The 21603-nt window shown below is 43.8% G+C and overlaps 1 protein-coding gene across 1 annotated transcript in view; it reads left to right on the forward strand.

Moving 5' to 3' along the window:
* The window catches only part of LOC124619967, a 293396-nt gene that overhangs the window by 188932 nt on the left and 82861 nt on the right, over positions 1 to 21603 (forward strand). The window contains exons 15-16 of the mRNA XM_047146629.1: positions 1008 to 1180; positions 10411 to 10486. Coding sequence (XP_047002585.1) covers positions 1008 to 1180; positions 10411 to 10486 — 249 coding nt within the window. The remainder of the gene's footprint in view (positions 1 to 1007; positions 1181 to 10410; positions 10487 to 21603) is intronic.

Here is a 21603-nt window from a genome sequence, read left to right on the forward strand (position 1 = left end):
ATTTCATGAGTTCTGTTATGAGATTGTGTAGTTTTCCTGCTCGAATGGATGTCGGAGTGTTGCAAGTGCCAATGTAGGTATGTGCTTTTCTTGAACGTTCACTAGAGCACTCCAACTTGCTCTCTCTCATATAGGTCCGAGCTCCTCAAAATCTGAATGCGTGGTTGCCACTTAGCAGTGGGTGTATCGTCCACCTGGGGTAATTATGTCTTTATTTGTATGAATCATGTTTGCATCTCGTCAATTTTCTAGCTTTTGCTAGTGGTGTAAAACCAGAGATTGAGAGTTCCTGGTGCATGTTTATAGCTGCACCGCCTGGTGAACAGGTTATTATTATTATTATTATTATTATTATTAATTCATTATTATTAGTGGGAATGGTTAGACACAAAACAATGGTAGCCTGAAGTCTTCCAAGTTTTGCCACTTCAGAAGTAAGAATCCTAGCATTCCAGTGATTTACGAACAGTAAGCCTAAGTTTTTCTTTTTAATTTGATTGGTTTTAAATGGGAGTTCAGGGTTCAGTGAATCGTGTTGCTAGGGAGAGGTGTGATGCAGAGGAAGCATGTTTTAAAGTGTCTAACCTCTGTGTGGATAGCTAACTTTTTTCTCTTAGTAGGAAATGTAGGTAGCACTCAAATTACGCTGAGAATTACTTCATCATTCTATTTAAAAATAGCCATTAGAAATAAACAGCAATAGTTCTCATTGATTCATTAATTTATGGTTCAATAACACACCTACAAAAACTAAATACCTCTTATCTTTTGTCATTTTAAAATTGGAAATGTTCAAAGAAAATTATTTTTCAGTTTGAAGTTTTAGATTGGTGCTAACACAGATTATAGCAGAGGGATGGGAAAGGGGAGGGCATTACTAGCAAATATATGATCGTACCCTGCAGTAATGGTCCCAGAAAAGTTGAGACCACTGATGTAGAAGAAATATGAAGCCACTAATTTCATCTCCATGATGGTGGCACTCACATATCACAATATCTTTACAGGAACGTGAATCTATGAAAGAGCAGTGCCCATTTTGTGAGAGATATTTAATTCCTACAAGTTTGAAGGTCCATTTGCAGCTACACAGGTCTGAACAAGAAAGGCAGCAACAACAGGAAGAAATAATCGCTTTCAACATGGAACCTGGAAAACGCAAACGAGCTGCAGCTGAAAAGTAAGTATCTGAAATGCATTTTAAATTTTTGCAGATCCCAAATTGTCAGCATTTACCATTAATTTTGTATTTAAAAACTGAATCTTTCAAACTACTTACAACTGCATTTTTAGGTGCAGAACCAATAAATAAACCAGAATTTGTAGCTCTACTGAATTAAGAGAGGAGAATTCTTCAGTATCTTCAGAATGGTAGCAACATAAGGAGATAATGTAGATCATGCTGAACAGTTGTAAACAATGAGGTAAAAAATTTAGAAAATACATGTAAGGAGCTGATAACTGCCAAAGAAAGAACCAGCTTCTCCCAAGTTTTCATTGATAGCATATAAGGGAGAAGATAAATTATTTGAGGATGGCAAGGCCTATTTTGGTTGTTGACGCCAGTGAAGTAGGCAAGACCCTTAAACTTTCTCTCTCTTATCCACATCACTTCTGAGGCAGACTTTTAATGAGGTATCGCCTTCATGTACACAGTGATGGCAGAATAATAAGTGCAGCAGATAGCCTAGTGTAGAACAAATGCACTACTGAGAGCTGCTACTGTTCGAACATGAGCAGCAAAAACAACTGCTTCATTGCCTCTACAACTCACCTAATATTTGAAGAAAGGCTAGCAAAAGCAGAAAGGACAACAAAACTTAGGTGAAGTAGGTCGCTCAGTGCACATTTGTTACTGAAGGGGATGATCCCGCCATGAATGTAATGTTTCCTTGAAAGGCCGAACTATGGCATAACCCTGCTTTTACGTTCCCGGAATTAATGTTTTTCCGCCATTTATGACATTTTTATCGTCCCCGTCAAATTTCTTATGTTCACAATGTTAATTTGCACCCAATTTTGTGTCGGCATATTTATAATTTTCTCACTATTTACACATTAAGAAAAAATGTTTGTGGAGAAAAAGATTATGCTGGTCGTCCATTATCGTTTACAAATATTACGTGGTTAAGTTTCTTGACACCAGGGCACTCTACTCAGTGGATTTGAACCAGTAAATGTGGAAAAGTTGGAACAGTTCGTGCCGTATCTCCTGGCACTGCCAAGCTCTACTTGGCGTGGTGACTGATAGGAGTAAATAGGTCCATTCGAATAAATATATCATGACAAATCACAACTATTTCCAAACTGTCTCTACTGCGGAAATGCAGTTTTGTGATTGTTGTGGATACCCTGATACCTTTGTCGAACCATATTTAGCATGTTTCAGCGTTTGGCCACTTGTAGCACAAGTTGCCGTCGTTATTCACTTTGCATTGCTCAAATGTTTTTAGGTTAAAAACATCGCTGGTTATGTAGTTGTTTCATGCTGAGCAAAATGTGTTTCAAGAATTTATTCTCATTGTCAAGTGCAGTATTTACATATGTATTTGTTGTGAAGTTAGACAAACAAGTGATGTGAGTGTTAGTTTGCGTGTGAGGGGTTTTCCACATAACTGAGGAGGCATGGTACCAGATCACCTCAAAAAGATGGCTACAGTGCAAGAGACGCAAAATAACACATCTTCAAACACCACACAAAATATTTGTGTACATATTTGCACTTGACAACGAGAAAAAAATTCTCAAAACACGTCATGCTAAGCATGAAAAATTACGTAACTAGTGCATTATTTCATTATTTAACTAATGACTGGCAGCTGCAGGGTTTCAAAAACATGGAGTCTGATGTGTTAAATTGAGCAAACGTTCCTACTTCCCAGACAGTTATCAGTTCCAGTTACATCAGGGGTTTTTATTAGATAATTAACCTTTATTAGGTAATAAAAAACTGCCTGACAAGTCTGTTGATGCCTGTTATCTACATATATCATACAAAAGGTCAAAAATGCAAGGGGATATCCTATCAATAAATTTTACAGCTTAAAACATTATTTCCCACATTTTACATTTTCCCGCATTTTACAACATTTTTTTGAAATCCCTCGAAAAGTGTAAAAGCAGGATTTCTCTGTAGTATAAAAAACTTACTTTTCTTTCATACATAGATGCTGAATAGTTCCTAAATTGATGGACTGTTTGTAAGTACCTTGTGGTTGTGATGGCACTAGGGGAGCTTTACGCCTTTTACATGGTGCCATCAGGAAAATGCATTTTTGAAGATGCTTGCACCTGATGAACAAAACTAGTAATAAAATAATGTGTGACCTATGTCAGGTCATCTGTAGATTAATTCCTATTGGTTGTTGTATTCCCAGCAGATGATACCTATATTTACTAAGCTTTCGATCAGATGTACCGAGCTAAGAAACTTTTGTAGTCTTTGATTTCCAAAAGATGCAAGGTGCTGTTAAGTAATACTGTAAATGGCCCATCTGCTTGTAGAAAGTTTCTCAAACAGTTTAGAGTTGTTATTTCTGAAGGGGATGTTCATTTCAGAGATGACTACCATCCACATTAAAACTGATTTCAGGCCTATTCCCCTTAGACTTTCAGGAAGATCACATATTTTCCAGCAGCAGATTATAGGTAATAAGTTTTTGACTATTTTCTTGTTACCAGATAAAAAAATTTAAGCCACCTCTTTTTGAGGGGATGGAGAGGAAATTTAGGAACACTAGCAATTGCTGCTATGAGAAACTGAAACGAACAGACATCCCAACACTGCCACACACGTGATTTTTTTTTTTTAGTCAAAAAGAAGTTGTCAGGTAAAAGGATGGCAGGATATGTTACTTCCCATGTGCCCACTGTGTCAGTAGTTTTGTATCAAATGTAAAGATATCAGCCCCCCCACTCCCCCCTGCGGGTCCAGGGGTTAGAATAGGCCCGAGGTATCTCTGTCTGTCGTACGTGGTGAATAAAAGGAGTTTCACACATTCTGGCCTTTATGTGATGGTCCCCTGTAGGGTTTGACCTCCATTCTTCAAAATTTTCCCGAAGAGCGTGCCAATTGGGGAAGGGCGCCTTACAAGGTGCATCGTGCATTGAGATCCTTAGCCCACTTTCTCGTCATCGCAATGCAGTCCTGCCCATTCTCCATCTCTTGGGCTGGGTGCATTTTCCACTATGCACTATGCAGCGTCGATTTCTGAATCGATGATGACCATGGGCTTCTTTGCACCTGATATCCAGCTCGGTAGCCAGTCCGTTGTGGTGGGGCTGCCATTGTACCCTTTTGGTTGTAGCCCCCTGACCACACAGGGATCGCTCTGCTGATGCCTGCACCGTTAACTGCCCGTGTGTGCCAAAGGGTAGATGCTCATCCCACTGGGGCATCAGGACTCCCGGCAATAGCCATCCTGCCAGGTGGCCTTTGCTGTGGCTGGGTGGAACCCATGGGAAGGGCCCTTGGTTGGAGTGGGTGGCATCAGGGCAGATGACACGCGATGAAGCATAGACCATCATCTTTTGCTGGTGGTGAAACACCAGCAGTCTCTAAGCAATCAGGAGCTCAATTCAACGCACAGAAGCATGACACCAAATCCTTCCCCTCCCTGGCCACACCATGGCAGGAATGTCAGGCTAAGGATGGCAGCGAATCTTATTTGCCCCCGTACCTTGTATGTTCGAGAGCTGATGGGGGAATCTTTCATGGCATTGAAGCCTCAGTTTTTTGTTGAGCATTTAGAGGACAAGTTCAGGGAGGTGGAGGGCTTGTCCAAAATAAGATCTGGGTCAGTCTTGATCCAAACAGCAGCCTCTGCTCAGTCACAGGAGTTACTTGCTTCTGACAAGCTGGGGGATGTTTCTGTAACCAGCACGCCCCATAAGAGCTTAAATATGGTCCAGGGTATCATATTTCACAGAGACCTTCTTTTGCAGTTCGACGATGAGCTGCGCGCCAATTTAGAGCAGCGAGGTGTACATTTCGTCCAGCTTGTCCACTCGGGTCCGAAGGATAATCAGGTTGCCACTGGTGCCTTCATCTTGGCCTTTGAGGGTGATACATTGCCCGAGAAGGTAAGGTGATGGTCTACCGGTGTGATGTAAAGCCATATATCCCTCCCCCGATGCGGTGCTTTAAGTGCTGGATGTTTGGCCATATGTCTTCCCACTGTACTCCCAGCGACACATGCCAAGATTGCGGAAACCCATCACATCCCAATACTCCACGTGCCCCGCCTCCTATCTGTGTCAACTTCGGAGAGCACCATTCGCCTTGCTTGCCAGACTGCAGGATTCTCCAGAAAGAAAGGAAAATCATGGAGTACAAGACCCTGGACAGACTGACCTACACTGTGAGGCTAAGAGAAAATTTGAACGCCTGCATCCTGTGTGTGTGACATCGTCTTAAGCCGCCGCTACAACAGTTCTGGCACCATCAGCTCCACCAACCCAGGTCACCTCTCAGAGCCGGAAGACTACACCTGCCCGCTTGATGGTGGGGGGCATTTCCCTCCCTGTTGCTCCTGCCCCACCTAGTTCGGTAGCAACACCCCCCCCCCCCTCCCCTCCCCAACCATTGAGGACGTCCGTCCCCACTTCTAAGCCGGAGAAGCATAAGTCTTCTTCAGCTTCTCTCACTAGGAAGGGGTCCCTTGGGTCGTTCTCTTCCCAGATTTCTTCTAGTGGGAAAGACGACACCAGCCAGTGGCTGAAGAGCCTAAAACAGCTGGTCATAGGACTTCATGCTCATCCTCAGTCCCGGAGACTGAGCCAGTGAAGTCCTCCCAGCCAGGGAAACCCAAGGAGCAGTGAGAGAAATCCAAAAAGAAAACCCCTAAGACCAAGGAAATTATGATGGCACCCACACCACCGCTACCTACAAGATCTGCGGCTGAGGATGGGGTGGAGATTTTGGTGGCCGCTGAGGATCTAGATCTCGCTAGACCCTCAGACACAATGGACATAGACTGCTCGGGCAATAAATTGGTGGCAGCAGGTGACTCTGAGGCGTAAACTGCCTCATTGAATGTTCCATGCCTTCCCAGTCTCACGATGTCATCCTCCAGTGGAATTGCGGTGGTTTTTTCCACCGTGTGGCTGATCTACGGCAACTGTTAAGCTTTACATCTGCTATCTGCATTGCCCTCCAGGAAACCTGGTTCCCAGCAATGCGGACCCATGCCCTCCATGGCTATAAGGGATATTACAGGAACCGTAGCGACTATAATCGAGTTTTAGGTGAAGTTTGCGTTTATGTCCTAAACTTGGTCTGTAGTAAGCATGTGCCCCTTCAAACCCCTCTTGAAGCTGTGGCTGTCAGAATAAGAATGACGCTGGAAATAACTGTCTGCAATGTATATCTTCCTCCAGATGGTGCAGTACTCCTGAATGTATTAGCTGCATTGATTGATCGACTCCCTAATCCTTTCCTACTTCTGGGAGATTTTAATGCCCATAACCCCTTGTGGGGTGGTACCATGCTTACTGGCCGTGGCAGAAATGTCGAAACCTTACTGTCGCAATTCGACCTCTGCCTCTTAAATACTGGGGCCACCACACATTTCAGTGTGGCTCATGGTAGTTACTCGGCCATTGATTTATCAATTTGCAGCCCAGGACTTCTCCGATCTATCCTCTGGAGAGCACATGACGACCTGTATGGTAGTGACCACTTCCCCATCTTCCTGTCACTGCCCCAGCATCAGCACATGGACGCCTGCCCAGATGGGCTTTGAACAAGGCGGACTGCTGTCACTGCTGAATCTCCCCTACACGGTAACATCAATGTGATGGTTGAGCAGGTGACTAGCACAATTGTTTCTGCAGCAGAAAATGCGAGTCCTCACTCTTTAGGGTGCCTGAGATGTAAGGCAGTCCCTTGGTGGTCGCCGGAAGTCACTGAAGCAATTAAGAAGCACCGGCGAGCTCTACAGTGGCACAAGTGGCACCCTTCCCTGGAGCACCTCATAGCCTTTAAAAGGCTCCATGCCTTTGTTCACTACCTTATCAAACAACAGAAGAAAAGAGTGTTGGGAGAGATACGTCTCCACCATTGGGTGCCACACGTCACCTTCCCAAGTTTGGCCAAAGATCAAATGTCTTTTCAGGTAGCAGGCCCCAACAGCTGTTCCCGGTGTTACCATAAATGACGAGTTATGTACCGATGCAAACGCGATTGCGGAGCACTTTGCTGAGCACTTTGCTCAAGCCACTGCATCGGAGAACAACCCCCCAGTCTTTCGCACACTCAAACGGCAGCTGGAATGGAATGTCCTCTCATTCACTACACGCTGCAGTGAATCATACAACGCCCCATTTACAGAGTGGGAGCTCCTCAGTGCCCTTGCACATTGCCCCAACACAGTTCCTGGGACTTATGGCATCCACAGCCAGATGATTCAACATCTCTCATCTGACTGCAAGCAACATCTTCTCGTTATCTTCAACCGGATCTGGTGCGATGGCGTCTTTCCATCACAATGGCGGGAGAGCACCATCATTCCGGTGTTCCAACCCGATAAAAACCCGCTTGATGTGGATAGCTATCGGCCCATCAGCCTCACCAATGTTCTTTGTAAGCTGCTGGAACGTATGGTATGTCGGCGGTTGGGTTGGGTCCTGGAGTCACATGGCATGCTGGCTCCATGTCAGGGCGGCTTCTGCCAGGGTCGTTCTACCACTGATAATCTATTGCCATCCGAAAAGCCTTCTCCAGGCAGCAACATCTGAGTGCCATCTTTTTCGACTTACGTAAAGTATACGACACGACTTGACGACATCGTATCCTTGCCACATTGTATGAGTGGGTCTCCGGGGACCACTCCTGATTTTTATCTAGAATTTCCTGTCACTCTGTACTTTCCGTGTTCCGTGTCCAAGTTGGTGACGCCCGTAGTTGCATCCGTGTCCCGGAGAATGGAGCCCCCCGGGCTCTGTATTGAGTGTCTCTCTATTAGTGGCCATTAACAGTCTAGCAGCAGCTGTCGGGCCCTCCATCTCACCTTCTCTGTATGCAGACGACTTTGGCATTTTGCACTGCTGCTCCATTACTGTTGTTGCTGAGTGGCGCTTCCCGGGAGCCATCCACAAGGTGCAGTCATGGGCTCTAGCCCACAGCTTCCAGTTTTCAGCTGCAAAGACGTGTGTCATGCACTTCTGTCAGCATCGTACCGTTCATCCGGAACCTGCACTTTACCTTAAAGACGATGCACTCACTGTAGTGGAGACATATCAATTCCTAGGGCTGGTTTTCGACGCTCGATTGACTTGGGTCCCTCATCTTCGTCAGCTTAAGCATTGCCTGAGCAACACCAATTGGGGTGCAGATCGCTCTATGCTGCTGCAGCTCTACAGAGCCCTTGTCCACTCCCAAATTGACTATGGGAGTGTGGTTTATGTTTCGGCAGTGCCTTCAGCATTGCATTTACCCGACCTTGTGCCCCACTGTGGGGTTCGATTAGCGACAGGAGCTTTTATGACGAGTCTGGTGACCAATGTACTGGTGGAGGCTGGTGTCCCTCCACTGCAGATCAGACGTGCACAACTGCTCGCCAGTTACACAGCACACATTCATAGTTCCCCTGAGCATCCGAAATACCATCTCCTTTTACCACCCACGACAGTCCATCTCTCGCATCGGTGACCCAGATTGGGGCTAACAATTGCGGTTTGCCTGTGGTCCCTTCCCTCTGAATTGGAGTTCTTCCCTTTACCACCTCTACTTGTGGTCCGTTCATGTATGCCTCTATGGTGTACACCACAGCCGCAGCTTTGTCTGGACCTTTTGCATGGCCCGAAGGACTCCGTTAACCCCGCCACTCTTCGGTCACTTCCTCTCGACTCTTCGATGTGCTTCAGGGCTCTGAAGTGGTTTACACCGACGGCTCAATGGCTGATGGTCACATAGGCTTCGCATATGTTCATGGAGGACATATTGAGCAGCACTCCTTGCCAGCTGGCTGCAGTGTTTTCACTGCAGGGCTGGCGTCCATATCTCGTGCTCTTGAATACATCCGCTCATGCCCTGGCGAGTCATTTCTCCTGTGTACTGACTACTTGAGCAGCCTACAAGCTATCGACCAGTGCTACCCTTGCTACCCTCTGGTAGCATCCATTCAGGATTCCATCTATGCCCTGGAACAGTCCCGCCATTCTGTGGTGTTTGTGTGGACCCCAGGACACATCGGAATCCTCGGCAACGAACTGGCCAAACAGGCGACGCCGAAACTGCTTCCGGAGATAGGCATCTCCGAAGCTGACTCGTGATCTGTCTTACATCGCAGGGTTTTCCGGCTTTGGGAGACTGAATGGCGCAACAGCACACACAACAAACTGCGTGTCATTAAGGAGACTACGAATGTGTGAAAGTCTTCCATGCAGGCCTCTCACAGGGAATCAGTTGTCCTCTGCCTGCTCCTTATTTGGCCATATGTGGCTAATGCATGGTTACCTAATCCGTTGTGAGGCTCCACCTCAGTGTTGCTGTGGCTCCCAAATGACAGTTGTACACTTCGTGCTGGACTGCTCACTTTTAGCCGCTCTGTGGCAGACTTTCCCAGCACTCTGCCTTCAGTGTTGGGCAACAATGCCTCCACAGCAGCTATAGTTTTACATTTTATCCGTGAGAGTGGGTTTTATACTTCTATGTAGGGTTTAGCGCATGTCCTTTGTCCCTCTGTGTCCTCCACCCTAGTGCTTTTAGGGTGGGGGTTTTAATGTGTTGCAGAGTGGCTGGCTTTTCCCTTCTATTCTCGTGGTTGGCCAGCCACTGTAATCTGCTTTCATGTTTTACTCTCTTTCTCTTTCTAGCGTCTCTGTGTTGTTTTCTTGTCCTCTTTTTCCTTTTAGTGTTCGTTGCCTTCCCTTCGTTCTTTTGGCTTTTCCTTTCTTTCCGTTTTGTTCCATTTTATTCTCACACTTGTGGAATTGTTTTAATAGGAACATGGGACTGATGACCTCGTAGTTTGGTCCCTTCTCCTGCCTTTAAACCAACAAACCATCAGTCCCATCCCGATATGTACTTTCAAGTTTAGGCTCCTTTGACATTTTAAGGAAATAAAACTTCCTCACTCTCTCATTCTGCTTATTTTGTTATAAAAAGAGTGAAGTTAGCAATACATAAAAGCACTGAACACTACTTTCCACATATATGCCAGTAGACGACGGATATGGTACTTTGTTTTAATGCTCTCATTGGTACATTGTCAAGGAAATTGTATTGTTAATATATTCCTCGAAGGCTTAAATGTTGCAGGGGTACTAAATTCATTGACGATCTTTATAACAACAAACTAAATAATTTCTCACTAAATTTGCTTTCAGATGTTGTCAGTATAACATTAGTTTACATCTGAATTCAAAAAATTATGTTCATACCTATGAAACTGTCAATTTCTTTTTCAGAGCAACCACTCTCATGCAAGAATTCATGAAGGGAGGTGAAGATGATGAACCACCTGGGGAGCAGAAAGCTGACAAGGTTTCTAAAATTTCTGTGTATACTAAATGAGGATACACATAGAGTAATCACTGAATAACAGCCACATCACATATTTGTATACTTGTACACTTGATGATGATACAAATATTAACATTAACCGAATTTTCCTTTGGTGCCTGGCAGAATATGTTAACAAAATTATATACGAAATACTTTCCTAATTTACTTCTGTATACAAGGGTAAATCAATTATTATCTGCAAAGTAGTTATAAAATTTTATTGTAATCAAATAGGAAACTTACATCATTTTTCGATATAGTCTCTTGCACTTCAATGCCCTTCATCCATTGTTGTACAAGCTTCCTGATGCCCTCATAAAAGGTGGTTCTTGGTTGAGTTGTGAGCATAGAATGCACCGCTTCTTATACTGCTTCGTCCGAGGCAAATCAACGGCCCCTTAATGCCTGTTTGAGTGGACCAAACATGCAATAGTCAGAAGGGGCAAGATCGGGACTATATGAAGGATGATCCAGTACTTCCAATTTGAGTTTCTGGAGCGTTTCAGCATTGTGGGCAACAGTATGTGGACAGGCATTGTCGTGCAACAATGCAACACCTTTTGACAGCGATACTCAGCATTTGCTTTGAATTGCAGGCTTTAGCCTGGCAGTAGGCATCTCATTGTAACGTACACTATTTATTGTTGTGCCCCTTTGTCCATAATGTTCCAGTAATGGACCTTGTGCATCCCAAAAAACCGTAAGCATCCGTTTTCCTGTGGACAGTTGGGTCTTGAACTTTTTCTTGCACGGCAAATTTGGATGTTTCCATTCCATATCCTGCCGTTTACTCTCCGGCTCATAACGATGGATCCATGTTTTTGTCACCAGTAATGATCCTGTCTAAGAAGTTGTCCGCTTCGTTACCATAGCGATCTAGATGCATTTTGCAGATGTCCAAGCACGTTTGTTTATGCAAGTTGCACAAACTTTATGAAACCTAAGTCTGTTGTGGATAATTTCGTAGGCAGAACCGTGACTAATTTGCAGATGATGTGACACTTCGTCAATAGTTAATCGTCTAAGAGAATATTTCATGTGAAAGCTCAATGGTTTCTTCATTTGTGGCGGTAAACGATTGTCGGGCTCCTTCATCGTGCGTAACACTTGTGTGACCATTTAGAAATTTTTCAATCCATTCATAGACACTCCGTTGTGGCAAACTCTGTTCCGGTACTGTACCGGAATTCTTCAATGAATTTTGCCCCTGATACGCCTTCCGACCACAAAAAACGGATCAATGAATGTTGCTCTTCTTTGGTGCAAATAGACAGTGGAGCAGCCATGATTAATAGCACGGCAGTGATAATGAACCTAACAGAACAGCTTGAAAATTGCAAAGGTATAACAACAAATAAACAAAGCATGTGTCATCAACGTAAAACGAAATAAACAAAAATATAACTAAAAACCGGATAATAATTGACTTGACCTTTATTTGATTGCAAACTGGCTTTCAGCTTCTTAGGCCAACGACAGGTCAATCTCAGACCAGGTCTTTACATATACTAACTCGATTTCCTTCATCATCTTTATTCAACCAGGTGAGTACACAATATGCAACAATGTCAGTGGGCCATTCAACTCAAACCTGGACACATGTTTGAAGAGAGGTTAATTGCCAAAACTAACTGACTCGGTGGGATACTCATGTCATCTGGACTGTTAATGACTGGAATATAGCCTTCTGAGCAAGCTTTACACATAGTTCAGTCAGAATTATGCAATGGGGAGGATGGTAGGAAAACATAGCTGGAAGGTAAAATATATATACTTGTGGTGCTATGATTTCATTGACACAACCTCTCAGCTGTGCAGTGTGGAAGTCCCACCGACAACACCAGAAGCCAGCCAGATATGGCACGGATGGTTGTGACATCTGTGGCCAGTGATGCTGTCACTTGTTTAGCCCACTCAGCAACGCCTACACCAATATGAATGGTGGGAAGTCATGCAACAAGCACCAGCTGTGACTGCCAGCTTCCTCTTGGAGACATTCAGGACCCAGCAGAAGAGCTTGCCCTCGCAGCTGACAGTGGTTGCTGGAGCACTCGCCCCAGTGTTGGTGTGCAGTGGGCCACACCGTCGCGGATACAAATTGCTGCCCTCCAAGACAGAAGCTCAGATGCTGCTGACGAAAGGCTGGAAGTGCCTCATCCATCACATAGAGCTAAGTCCACAGGCTGTGTGCTTAGTACAGGGAGCTGGTCTTGTGGAGGTGGTGACCTGGACCGGTGTTGGCTGCTTGTTGTCCCATAACTCGGTGGTGACTGGTGACGCCCTTCATTATCGTGGGTGCTGCTAGAGTGCTCAAATGTCTGCTAAAATCAGTGTGTTTCTATACTCGTTAATGGCATGGTTGTTATGTTGATGCAATGCTTCCAATCACTTATGAATCAACACCGTCATCCAACACTTCTGCTGCATTATGGTGGGTAAACAGGCCTATTGATGAAATCAGCATACCAATGCCTCAGCACGCATGGCTTTCAATGCAGCCATAGCTGAACTACTATTTCCACAATAGCACCCAAAATAGCAATGGTGCTACATATCATCCCCCTTTGGGAAGATGCAGCCCTCACATCTTTACCCATGACCAGTCTGCAACAAGAGACTCTGTATACATGGCTACAACCTATGTTATTTTCAGTTTCCTTCGTAACACTATTCATCTCGAGTCTCAAGGTTCAGAGGTCATACTTTCACTCTGCACTCTGGTCCACTGGTTTCTTGGTGATCCATACTCATTCATCATTCCTCGCATTATTACGTTGAACTTCAGGCCTTATTACTCACTACTCAGTATGCATTAAAACCCCTTTACAAGAACATATAACTACTGTTATCACCATTTCTCACTCGCTGTTCTGTCACAGCTCTTCTCCATTCAAACAACCAACCGCCCTCATTCCATCAATCAACTCGGCTCTCCGTGCCCCGCCCTGTGAGTTCCGCACATTCTTAATTCTAGAATACGCTTCTGTTGATCCAAATTTTCTGTATGCCACCATTCTGCTTTACATATGATTACTTAAACAGTTTAGTGGTATGTGATAAAATGGAGGGTTACACTGATTAGTGGCCCTCCATCTAAGGTAGGCAAAGGCTGCACAAACCAGAATCAAAACTAACACTGTGCCTGTTATTGTGACATTCGTGGTCATGACTGTACATCTTTGCTCGTCTTGGTACTGCTGCAAATGTTAAAGCATCCTCTCTGTTGAAATTCTTCCTTCTTGCGTGTCCATTAGCCAATTGAAGGAAAGGACTGGATCAGGGTATAATGTTTCAATCACATAGATCAAACTTTGCATAGGGAGCACCTCCAGCAGCTTATCTGGCCAATGCAACAGTGGTTGTGTAATGTTTAACTTCATCACTTCTATTGTGGTGTCATCCAAAGAAATAGGTCTCATGTCAGTGATGGTACACAGTGGAGCCACAAGTAAGGACAGCCTAACGCAGTGATGAATAAGTGACATTGGTGAAGACATACCATCAAGAGGTTCCATACACCAGCACTACTGAAAGATTGCTTACATCAGGGCACAGCACTGCTTGAGCTCTCTCTGCAGTCATCACTAACAATGACGGCATCATCTTGGTCAGATCCAGCTGCGACCTATAGAACTATTAGTCAGAACTGTATATTGAAGTTTATAATCAATTATACGTTGAGAAGAGACTATCATTCTCTATTTTATTGACTGATAAGTTATAAGTTAAGGGACAGTAATAAATACGTAAGTGACATTCTTCTGCTGATGCATTGTTTCCGAGTAAAGTATTTCAGATTGCTCAAGTTTTAACAAAGTGAGCTAGTATTTTGCATGTATTATATTATCAACTTGACCACCTCCAGAAGTAAATCTAGATTTTCTAGGAGCTGCTGCCATGCTGACACAAATGCCTCATTGTTTTTTCATCTGGCACTATACCTACATATACCTATAACAATGGCTGACAGGTGAAATGGCGATCCTTTTACGTCACATTCTGTTCTGTTAATTACTACTCCAGAAATCATTGCAAAGGTGCACAAAATGGTCATGTAAAATCATCAATGGAAAGTGTGTGAAATTGCTCACACTTGCCAGATGTCATCTGAAAGGGTATATCACATTTTAACTGAAGAATTAGAAATGAAAAACTTATCTGCAGGTAGGGTGCCACGAATCCTGATGCGCGCCCCTACACATGTGCCGTAACTATATGGCAAAACTACATGAACTAAGATATGAAATCTTGCCACACCCACCTTATTCATGTGATATGGCTCCGTCAGACTTCCATCTCTTCCCAAAACTGAAAATTTTTCTTGGTGGACGAAGATTTTCTTCAAACGAAGAATTGATAGCAAGAGTTGACAACTATTTTGCAGGCCTGAAGGAAACTCATTTTTGAGATGGGATTAAGGCACTGGAACATCGTTGGACCAAGTGCATTAATCTACAAGGAGACTACATTGAAAAATAAGAAAAGTTTCAGTGATGTAAGTACTTTTTTTCTATTCTGTTCCGAAAACTTTTCAAACCACCCTCATAAGTCCCATTTCAGAAAGCAGGTGCTGATTGTAAATGTTACCGAACTATCAATTTAATAATTCATAATTGCAAAATACTAACACACATTCGTTCCAAAAGAACGGAAGAACTAGTAGAAGCTGACCTCAGGGCAGATCAGTTTGAATTTCGGAGAAATGTAGGAGCACACAAGGCAATGCTGACCCTACGACTTATCGTAGAAGATAAAGGAAAGGCAAATCTACCTTTATAACATTTGCTGACTAAGAGAAATTTTTTGACAGTGTTGACTGGAGTACTCTCCTTGAAATCCTGGTGGTGGCAGGCGTATAATACAAGGAGCAAAAGCTATTTACAACTTGCATAGTAACCAGATAGCAGCTACAAGAGTTGATGGGTGTCAAAGGGAAACATTGAATAACATTGTGGATAGGCTACAGCCCAGTCTCACTGCTATGATGAGGGGCTTGGATTAGGAAATGAGACCCTTAAAGTAGTAGATGAGTTTTGTATTTTGGCGGCAGAGTAACTGATGACGGACAAAGTAGAGAGTATATAAAATGTAGATTGGCAGTGGAAAGAAAAGCATTTCTGAAGAAGAGAAATTTGTTAACATCGAATATAGATTTAAGTGTTAGGAAGTCTTTTCAGAAAGTATTTGTCTGGAGTGTAGCTTTGTATGGAAGTGAAACACGAGTGATAAACATCTTAGACAAAAAGAGAATGGAAGCTTTTGAAATGTGGTGCTACAAAAGAATGCTGAAGATTATGGGGGTAGATCATGTAACTAATGAGGAAGTACTGAATAGAATGGGGAGAGAAGAAATTTGTGGCACAAGCTGACTAGAAGAAGGAATCAGTTTATAGGACACATTCTGAGATATCAAGAGATCGCCAATTAGTACTGGAGGGAAGTGTGGGGGATACAAATTTTAGATGGACACCAAGAGATGATTATAGTTAGCAGATTCAAGACAATGTAAGTTGCTGTATTTATTCGGAGATGAAGAGGCTTTCACAGGATAGACTAGCATGGGGAGCTGCATCAAACCAGTCTTTGGGGCGAAGACCATAACAACGTCTAAGGCATGGATTTTTTAAAATATTTATTCGTATGGGGCTCACATGCAGTTACAATTACAGGTATATAACACACACACACACACACACACACACACACACACACACACACACACACACACACAGGTATATCTACTGTTTTCATAAAGAAATATGAATGTTTTCCCTGTCCAATGGCCAACTTCACACGTCCGTCCACATCAAACCCACCAACAAGCAACAGTACCTCCATTATGACAGCTGCCACCCATTCCACATCAAACGGTCCCTTCCCTACAGCCTAGGTCTTCGTGGCAAACGAATCTGCTCCAGTCCGGAATCCCTGAATCAGTACACCAACAACCTGAAAACAGCTTTCGCATCCCGCAACTACCCTCCCGACCTGGTACAGAAGCAAATAACCAGAGCCACTTCCTCGTCCCCTCAAACCCAGAATCCCCCACAGAAAAAACACAAAAGTGCCCCACTTGTGACAGGATACTTTCCGGGACTGGACCAGACTCTGAATGTGGCTCTCCAGCAGGGATACGACTTCCTCAAATCCTGCCCTGAAATGAGATCCATCCTTCATGAAATCCTCCCCACTCCGCCAAGAGTGTCTTTCCGCCGTCCACCTAACCTTCGTAACCTGTTAGTTCATCCCTATGAAATCCCCAAACCACCTTCCCTACCGTCTGGCTCCTATCCTTGTAACCGCCCCCGATGCAAAACCTGTCCCATGCACCCTCCCACCACCACCTACTCCAGTCCTGTAACCCGGAAGGTGTACACGATCAAAGGCAGAGCCACGTGTGAAAGCACCCACGTGATTTACCAACTGACCTGCCTACACTGTGACGCATTCTATGTGGGACTGACCAGCAACAAACTCTCCATTCGCATGAATGGACACAGGCAGACAGTGTTTGTTGGTAATGAGGATCACCCTGTGGCTAAACATGCCTTGGTGCACAGCCAGCACATCTTGGCACAGTGTTACACCGTCCGGGTTATCTGGATACTTCCCACCAACACCAACCTATCCGAACTCCGGAGATGGGAACTTGCCCTTCAGTATATCCTCTCTTCTCGTCATCCGCCAGGCCTCAATCTCCGCTAATTTCAAGTTGCCGCCACTCATACCTCACCTGTCTTTCAACAACTTCTTTGCCTCTACACTTCTGCCTCGACTGACATCTCTGCCCAAACTCTTTGTCTTTAAACATGTCTGCTTGTGTCTGTATGTGTGGATGGATATGTGCGTGTGTGCGAGTGTATACCTGTCCTTTTTTCCCCCTAAGGTAAGTCTTTCCGCTCCCGGGATTGGAATGACTCCTTACCCTCTCCCTTAAAACCCACTTCCTTTCGTCTTCCCCTCTCCTTCCCTCTTTCCTGATGAGGCAACAGTTTGTTGCGAAAGCTTGAATTTTGTGTGTATGTTTGTGTTTGTCTGTGTGTCTATCGACCTGCCAGCGCTTTCGTTCGGTAAGTCACCTCATCTTTGATTTTATATATAAATATATGATCAGTAACACCTTTATGTCATATTTGACTAATCAGAAGCAAAGTGTCATATTGGGCAGTCAGTCTGTAGGTATAAGTAATCCTCATTTGACTGGAGAAAAATCTTTACCAGTGACCCATAGGTTTGATATTTGGCCCACTTTGTTCTTTGTGTGTTTAAATTTCCTGTTTTGATGACATAGAAATAAGTACAGGGGGACAATTATTGAATTACATAAAAAAAGTTACAAACTACGATGTGTACACACTTTATTCAACAGGTAAACATCACTACAGATATTCGGATTTAGGTTACGACATGTTCCATATGCGTGTCATCATTGGCGACGATGAGGTGCAGATGAATAGCAAAATTCCACATGACCTGCAAAAGTGTCGGAACATCAGTGCTGTCGATGACCTCCGGAATGGCTGCTTTCAGCTCAGCTATGGTTTTGGGGTTATTGCTGTACACCTTGTCTTCAATATAGCCCCACAAAAAGGAGTCGCATGTGTCCAGATCCAGAGAATGTTGCAGCCAATCGAGGTCCATGCCAGTGGCCTCTGGGTTCCCCAGAGCCAGAACGCTGCCGCAAAGTGCTCCTCCAGGACATCAAACACTCTCCTGCTTTGATGTGATAGAGCTCCGTCTTGGATGAAATACATCTTGTCAAAATCGGGGTCATTTTGGATAATGGAGATGAAATCACCTTTCAAAACCTTTATGGACCATTCAGTAGTCACCATGCCATCAAGGAATATCACACTGATTAGTCCATGACTGGACGTTGCAGATCACACATTCACACGTTGAGGAAGAAGAGACCTTTCGATCAGGAAATGCAGATTTTCAGTCCCCCAAATCCACCAATTTTGCTTAATGACGAACCCATCCAAATGAAAGTGGGCTTCGTCGCTAAACTAAACCATACTAATTTCCATCATGCCCCACGGCCAACCGTGCAGTTTGAACGTCCTAACACAAACCATGGTGGGGAGGCTTGCGTGCCTCAGCGATATAGATGGCCATACCGTAGGTGCAACCACAACGGAGGGGTATCTGTTGAGAGGCCAGACAAACGTGTGGTTCCTGAAGAGGGGCAGCAGCCTTTTCAATAGTTGCAGGGGTAACAGTCTGGATGATTGACTGATCTGGCCCTGTAACAATAACCAGAACGGCCTTGCTGTGCTGGTACTGCGAACGGCTGAAAGCAAAGGGAAACTACAGCCGTAATTTTTCCCGAGGGCATGCAGCTTTACTGTATGGTTAAATGATGATGGCGTCCTCTTGGGTAAAATATTCTGGAGGTCAAATAGTCCCCCATTCGGATCTCCGGGCGGGGACTACTCAAGAGGACGTCGTTATCAGGAGAAAAAAAACTGGCATTCTATGGATCGGAGCATGGAATGTTAGATCCCTTTATGGGGCAGGTAGGTTAGAAAATTTAAAAAGGGAAATGGATAGGTTAAAGTTAGTTATAGCGGGAATTACTGAAGTTCGGTGGCAGGAGGTACAAGACTTTTGTTCAGATGAATACAGGGTTATAAATACAAAATCAAATAGGGGTAATGCAGGAGTGGGTTTAATAATGTATAAAAAAATAGGAGTGCGGGTAAGTTACTACAAACAGCATAGTGAACACATTATTGTGGCCAAGATAGACACGAAGCCCACGCCTACTACAATAGTACAAGATTATATGCCAACTAGCTCTGCAGATGATGAAGAAATCGATGAAATGTATGATAAGGTAAAAGAAATTATTCAGGCAGTGAAGGGGGACAAAAATTTAATAGTCTTGGGTGACTGGAATTCGAGAGTAGGAAAAGGGAGAGAAGGAAACATAGTAGGTGAATATGGATTGGGGGTAAGAAATGAAAGAGGAAGCCGCCTGGAAGAATTTTGCACAGAGCATAACTTAATCATAGCTAACACTTGGTTGAAGAATCATAAAAGAAGGTTGTACACATGGAAGAATCCTGGAGATACTAGAAGGTATGGACTCTGACCACAATCTATTGGTTATGAACTGTAGATTAAAACTGCAAACAGGTGGGAATTTAAGGAGATGGGACCTGGATAAACTGGCTAAACCAGAGGTTGTACAGAGTTTCAGGGAGAGCATAAGGGAACAATTGACAGCAATGTGGGAAAGAAATACAGTAGAAGAAGAATGGGTAGCTCTGAGGGATGAAGTAGTGAAGGCAGCAGAGGATCAAGTAGGTAAAAAGACGAGGGCTAGTAGAACTCCTTGGGTAACAGAAGAAATATTGAATTTAATTGTTGAAAGAAGAAAATATAAAAATGCAGTAAATGAAGCAGGCAAAAAGGAATACAAACGTCTTAAAAATGAGATCGACAGGAAGTGCAAAATGGCTAAGCAGGGATGGCTACAGGACAAATGTAAGGATGTAGAGGCCTATCTCACTAGGGGTAAGATAGATACTGCCTACAGGAAAATTAAAGAGGCCTTTGGAGAAAAGAGAACCACTTGTATGGATATCAAGGGCTCAGATGGAAACCCAGTTCTAAGCAAAGAAGGGAAAGCAGAAAGGTGGAAGGAGTATATAGAGGGTCTATACAAGGGCGATGTACTTGAGGACAATATTATGGAAATGGAAGAGGATGTAGATGAAGATGAAATGGGAGGTACGATACCGCGTGAAGAGTTTGACAGAGCACTGAAAGACCTAAGTCGAAACAAGGCCCCGGGAGTAGACAACATTCCATTATAACTACTGACGGCCTTGGGAGAGCCAGTCCTGACAAAACTCTACCATCTGGTGAGCAAGATGTATGAAACAGGCGAAATACCCTCAGACTTCAAGAAGAATATAATAATTCCAATCCCAAAGAAAGCAGGTGTTGACATATGTGGAAATTGCCGAACTATCAGTTTAATAAGTCACAGCTGCAAAATACTAACGCAAATTCTTTACAGATGAATGGAAAAATTGGTAGAAGCCGACCTCGGGGAAGATCAGTTTGGATTCCGTAGAAATATTGGAACACGGGAGGCATTACTGACCTTACAACTTATCTTAGAAGAAAGATTAAGGAAAGGCAAACCTACGTTTCTAGCATTTGTAGACTTAGAGAAAGCTTTTGACAGTGTTGACTGGAATACTCTCTTTTGAATTCTAAAGGTGGCAAGAGTAAAATAAAAGGAGTGGAAGGCTATTTACAATTTGTACAGAAACCAGATGTCAGTTATAAGAATCGAGGGACATGGAAGGGAAGCCGTGGTTGGGAAGGGAGTGAGACAGGGTTGTAGCCTCTCCCCGATGCTATTCAATCTGTATATTGAGCAAGCAGTAAAGGAAACAAAAGAAAAGTTCGGAGTAGGTATTAAAATCCATGGAGAAGAAACAGACACTTTGAGGTTTGCCGATGACATTGTAATTTTGTCAGAGACAGCAAAGGACTTGGAATAGCAGTTGGACGGAATGGACAGTGTCTTGAAAGGAGGATATAAGATGAACATCAACAAAAGCAAAACGAGGATAATGGAATGTAGTCGAATTAAGTCGGGTGATGCTGAGGGAATTAGATTAGGAAATGAGACACTTAAAGTAGTAAAGGAGTTTTGCTATTTGGGGAGCAAAATAACTGACGATGGTCGAAGTAGAGAGGTTATAAAATGTAGACTGGCAATGGCAAGGAAAGCGTTTCTGAAGAAGTTAACATCGAGTATTGATATAAGTGTCAGGAAGTCGTTTCTGAAAGTATTTGTATGGAGTGTAGCCATGTATGGAAGTGAAACATGGACGATAACTAGTTTGGACAGGAAGAGAATAGAAGCTTTCGAAATGTGGTGCTTCAGAAAAATGCTGAAAATTAGATGGGTAGATCACACAACTAATGAGGAGGTATTGAATAGAATTGGGGAGAAGGGGTGTTTGTGGCACAACTTGACGAGAAGAAAGGACCGGTTGGTAGGACATGTTCTGAGGCATCAAGGGATCACAAATTTAGCATTGGAGGGCAGCGTGGAGGGTAAAAATCGT

This window comes from Schistocerca americana, chromosome 6 (genome assembly GCF_021461395.2).
Source record: "Schistocerca americana isolate TAMUIC-IGC-003095 chromosome 6, iqSchAmer2.1, whole genome shotgun sequence".
NCBI classification, from domain to species: domain Eukaryota; kingdom Metazoa; phylum Arthropoda; class Insecta; order Orthoptera; family Acrididae; genus Schistocerca; species Schistocerca americana.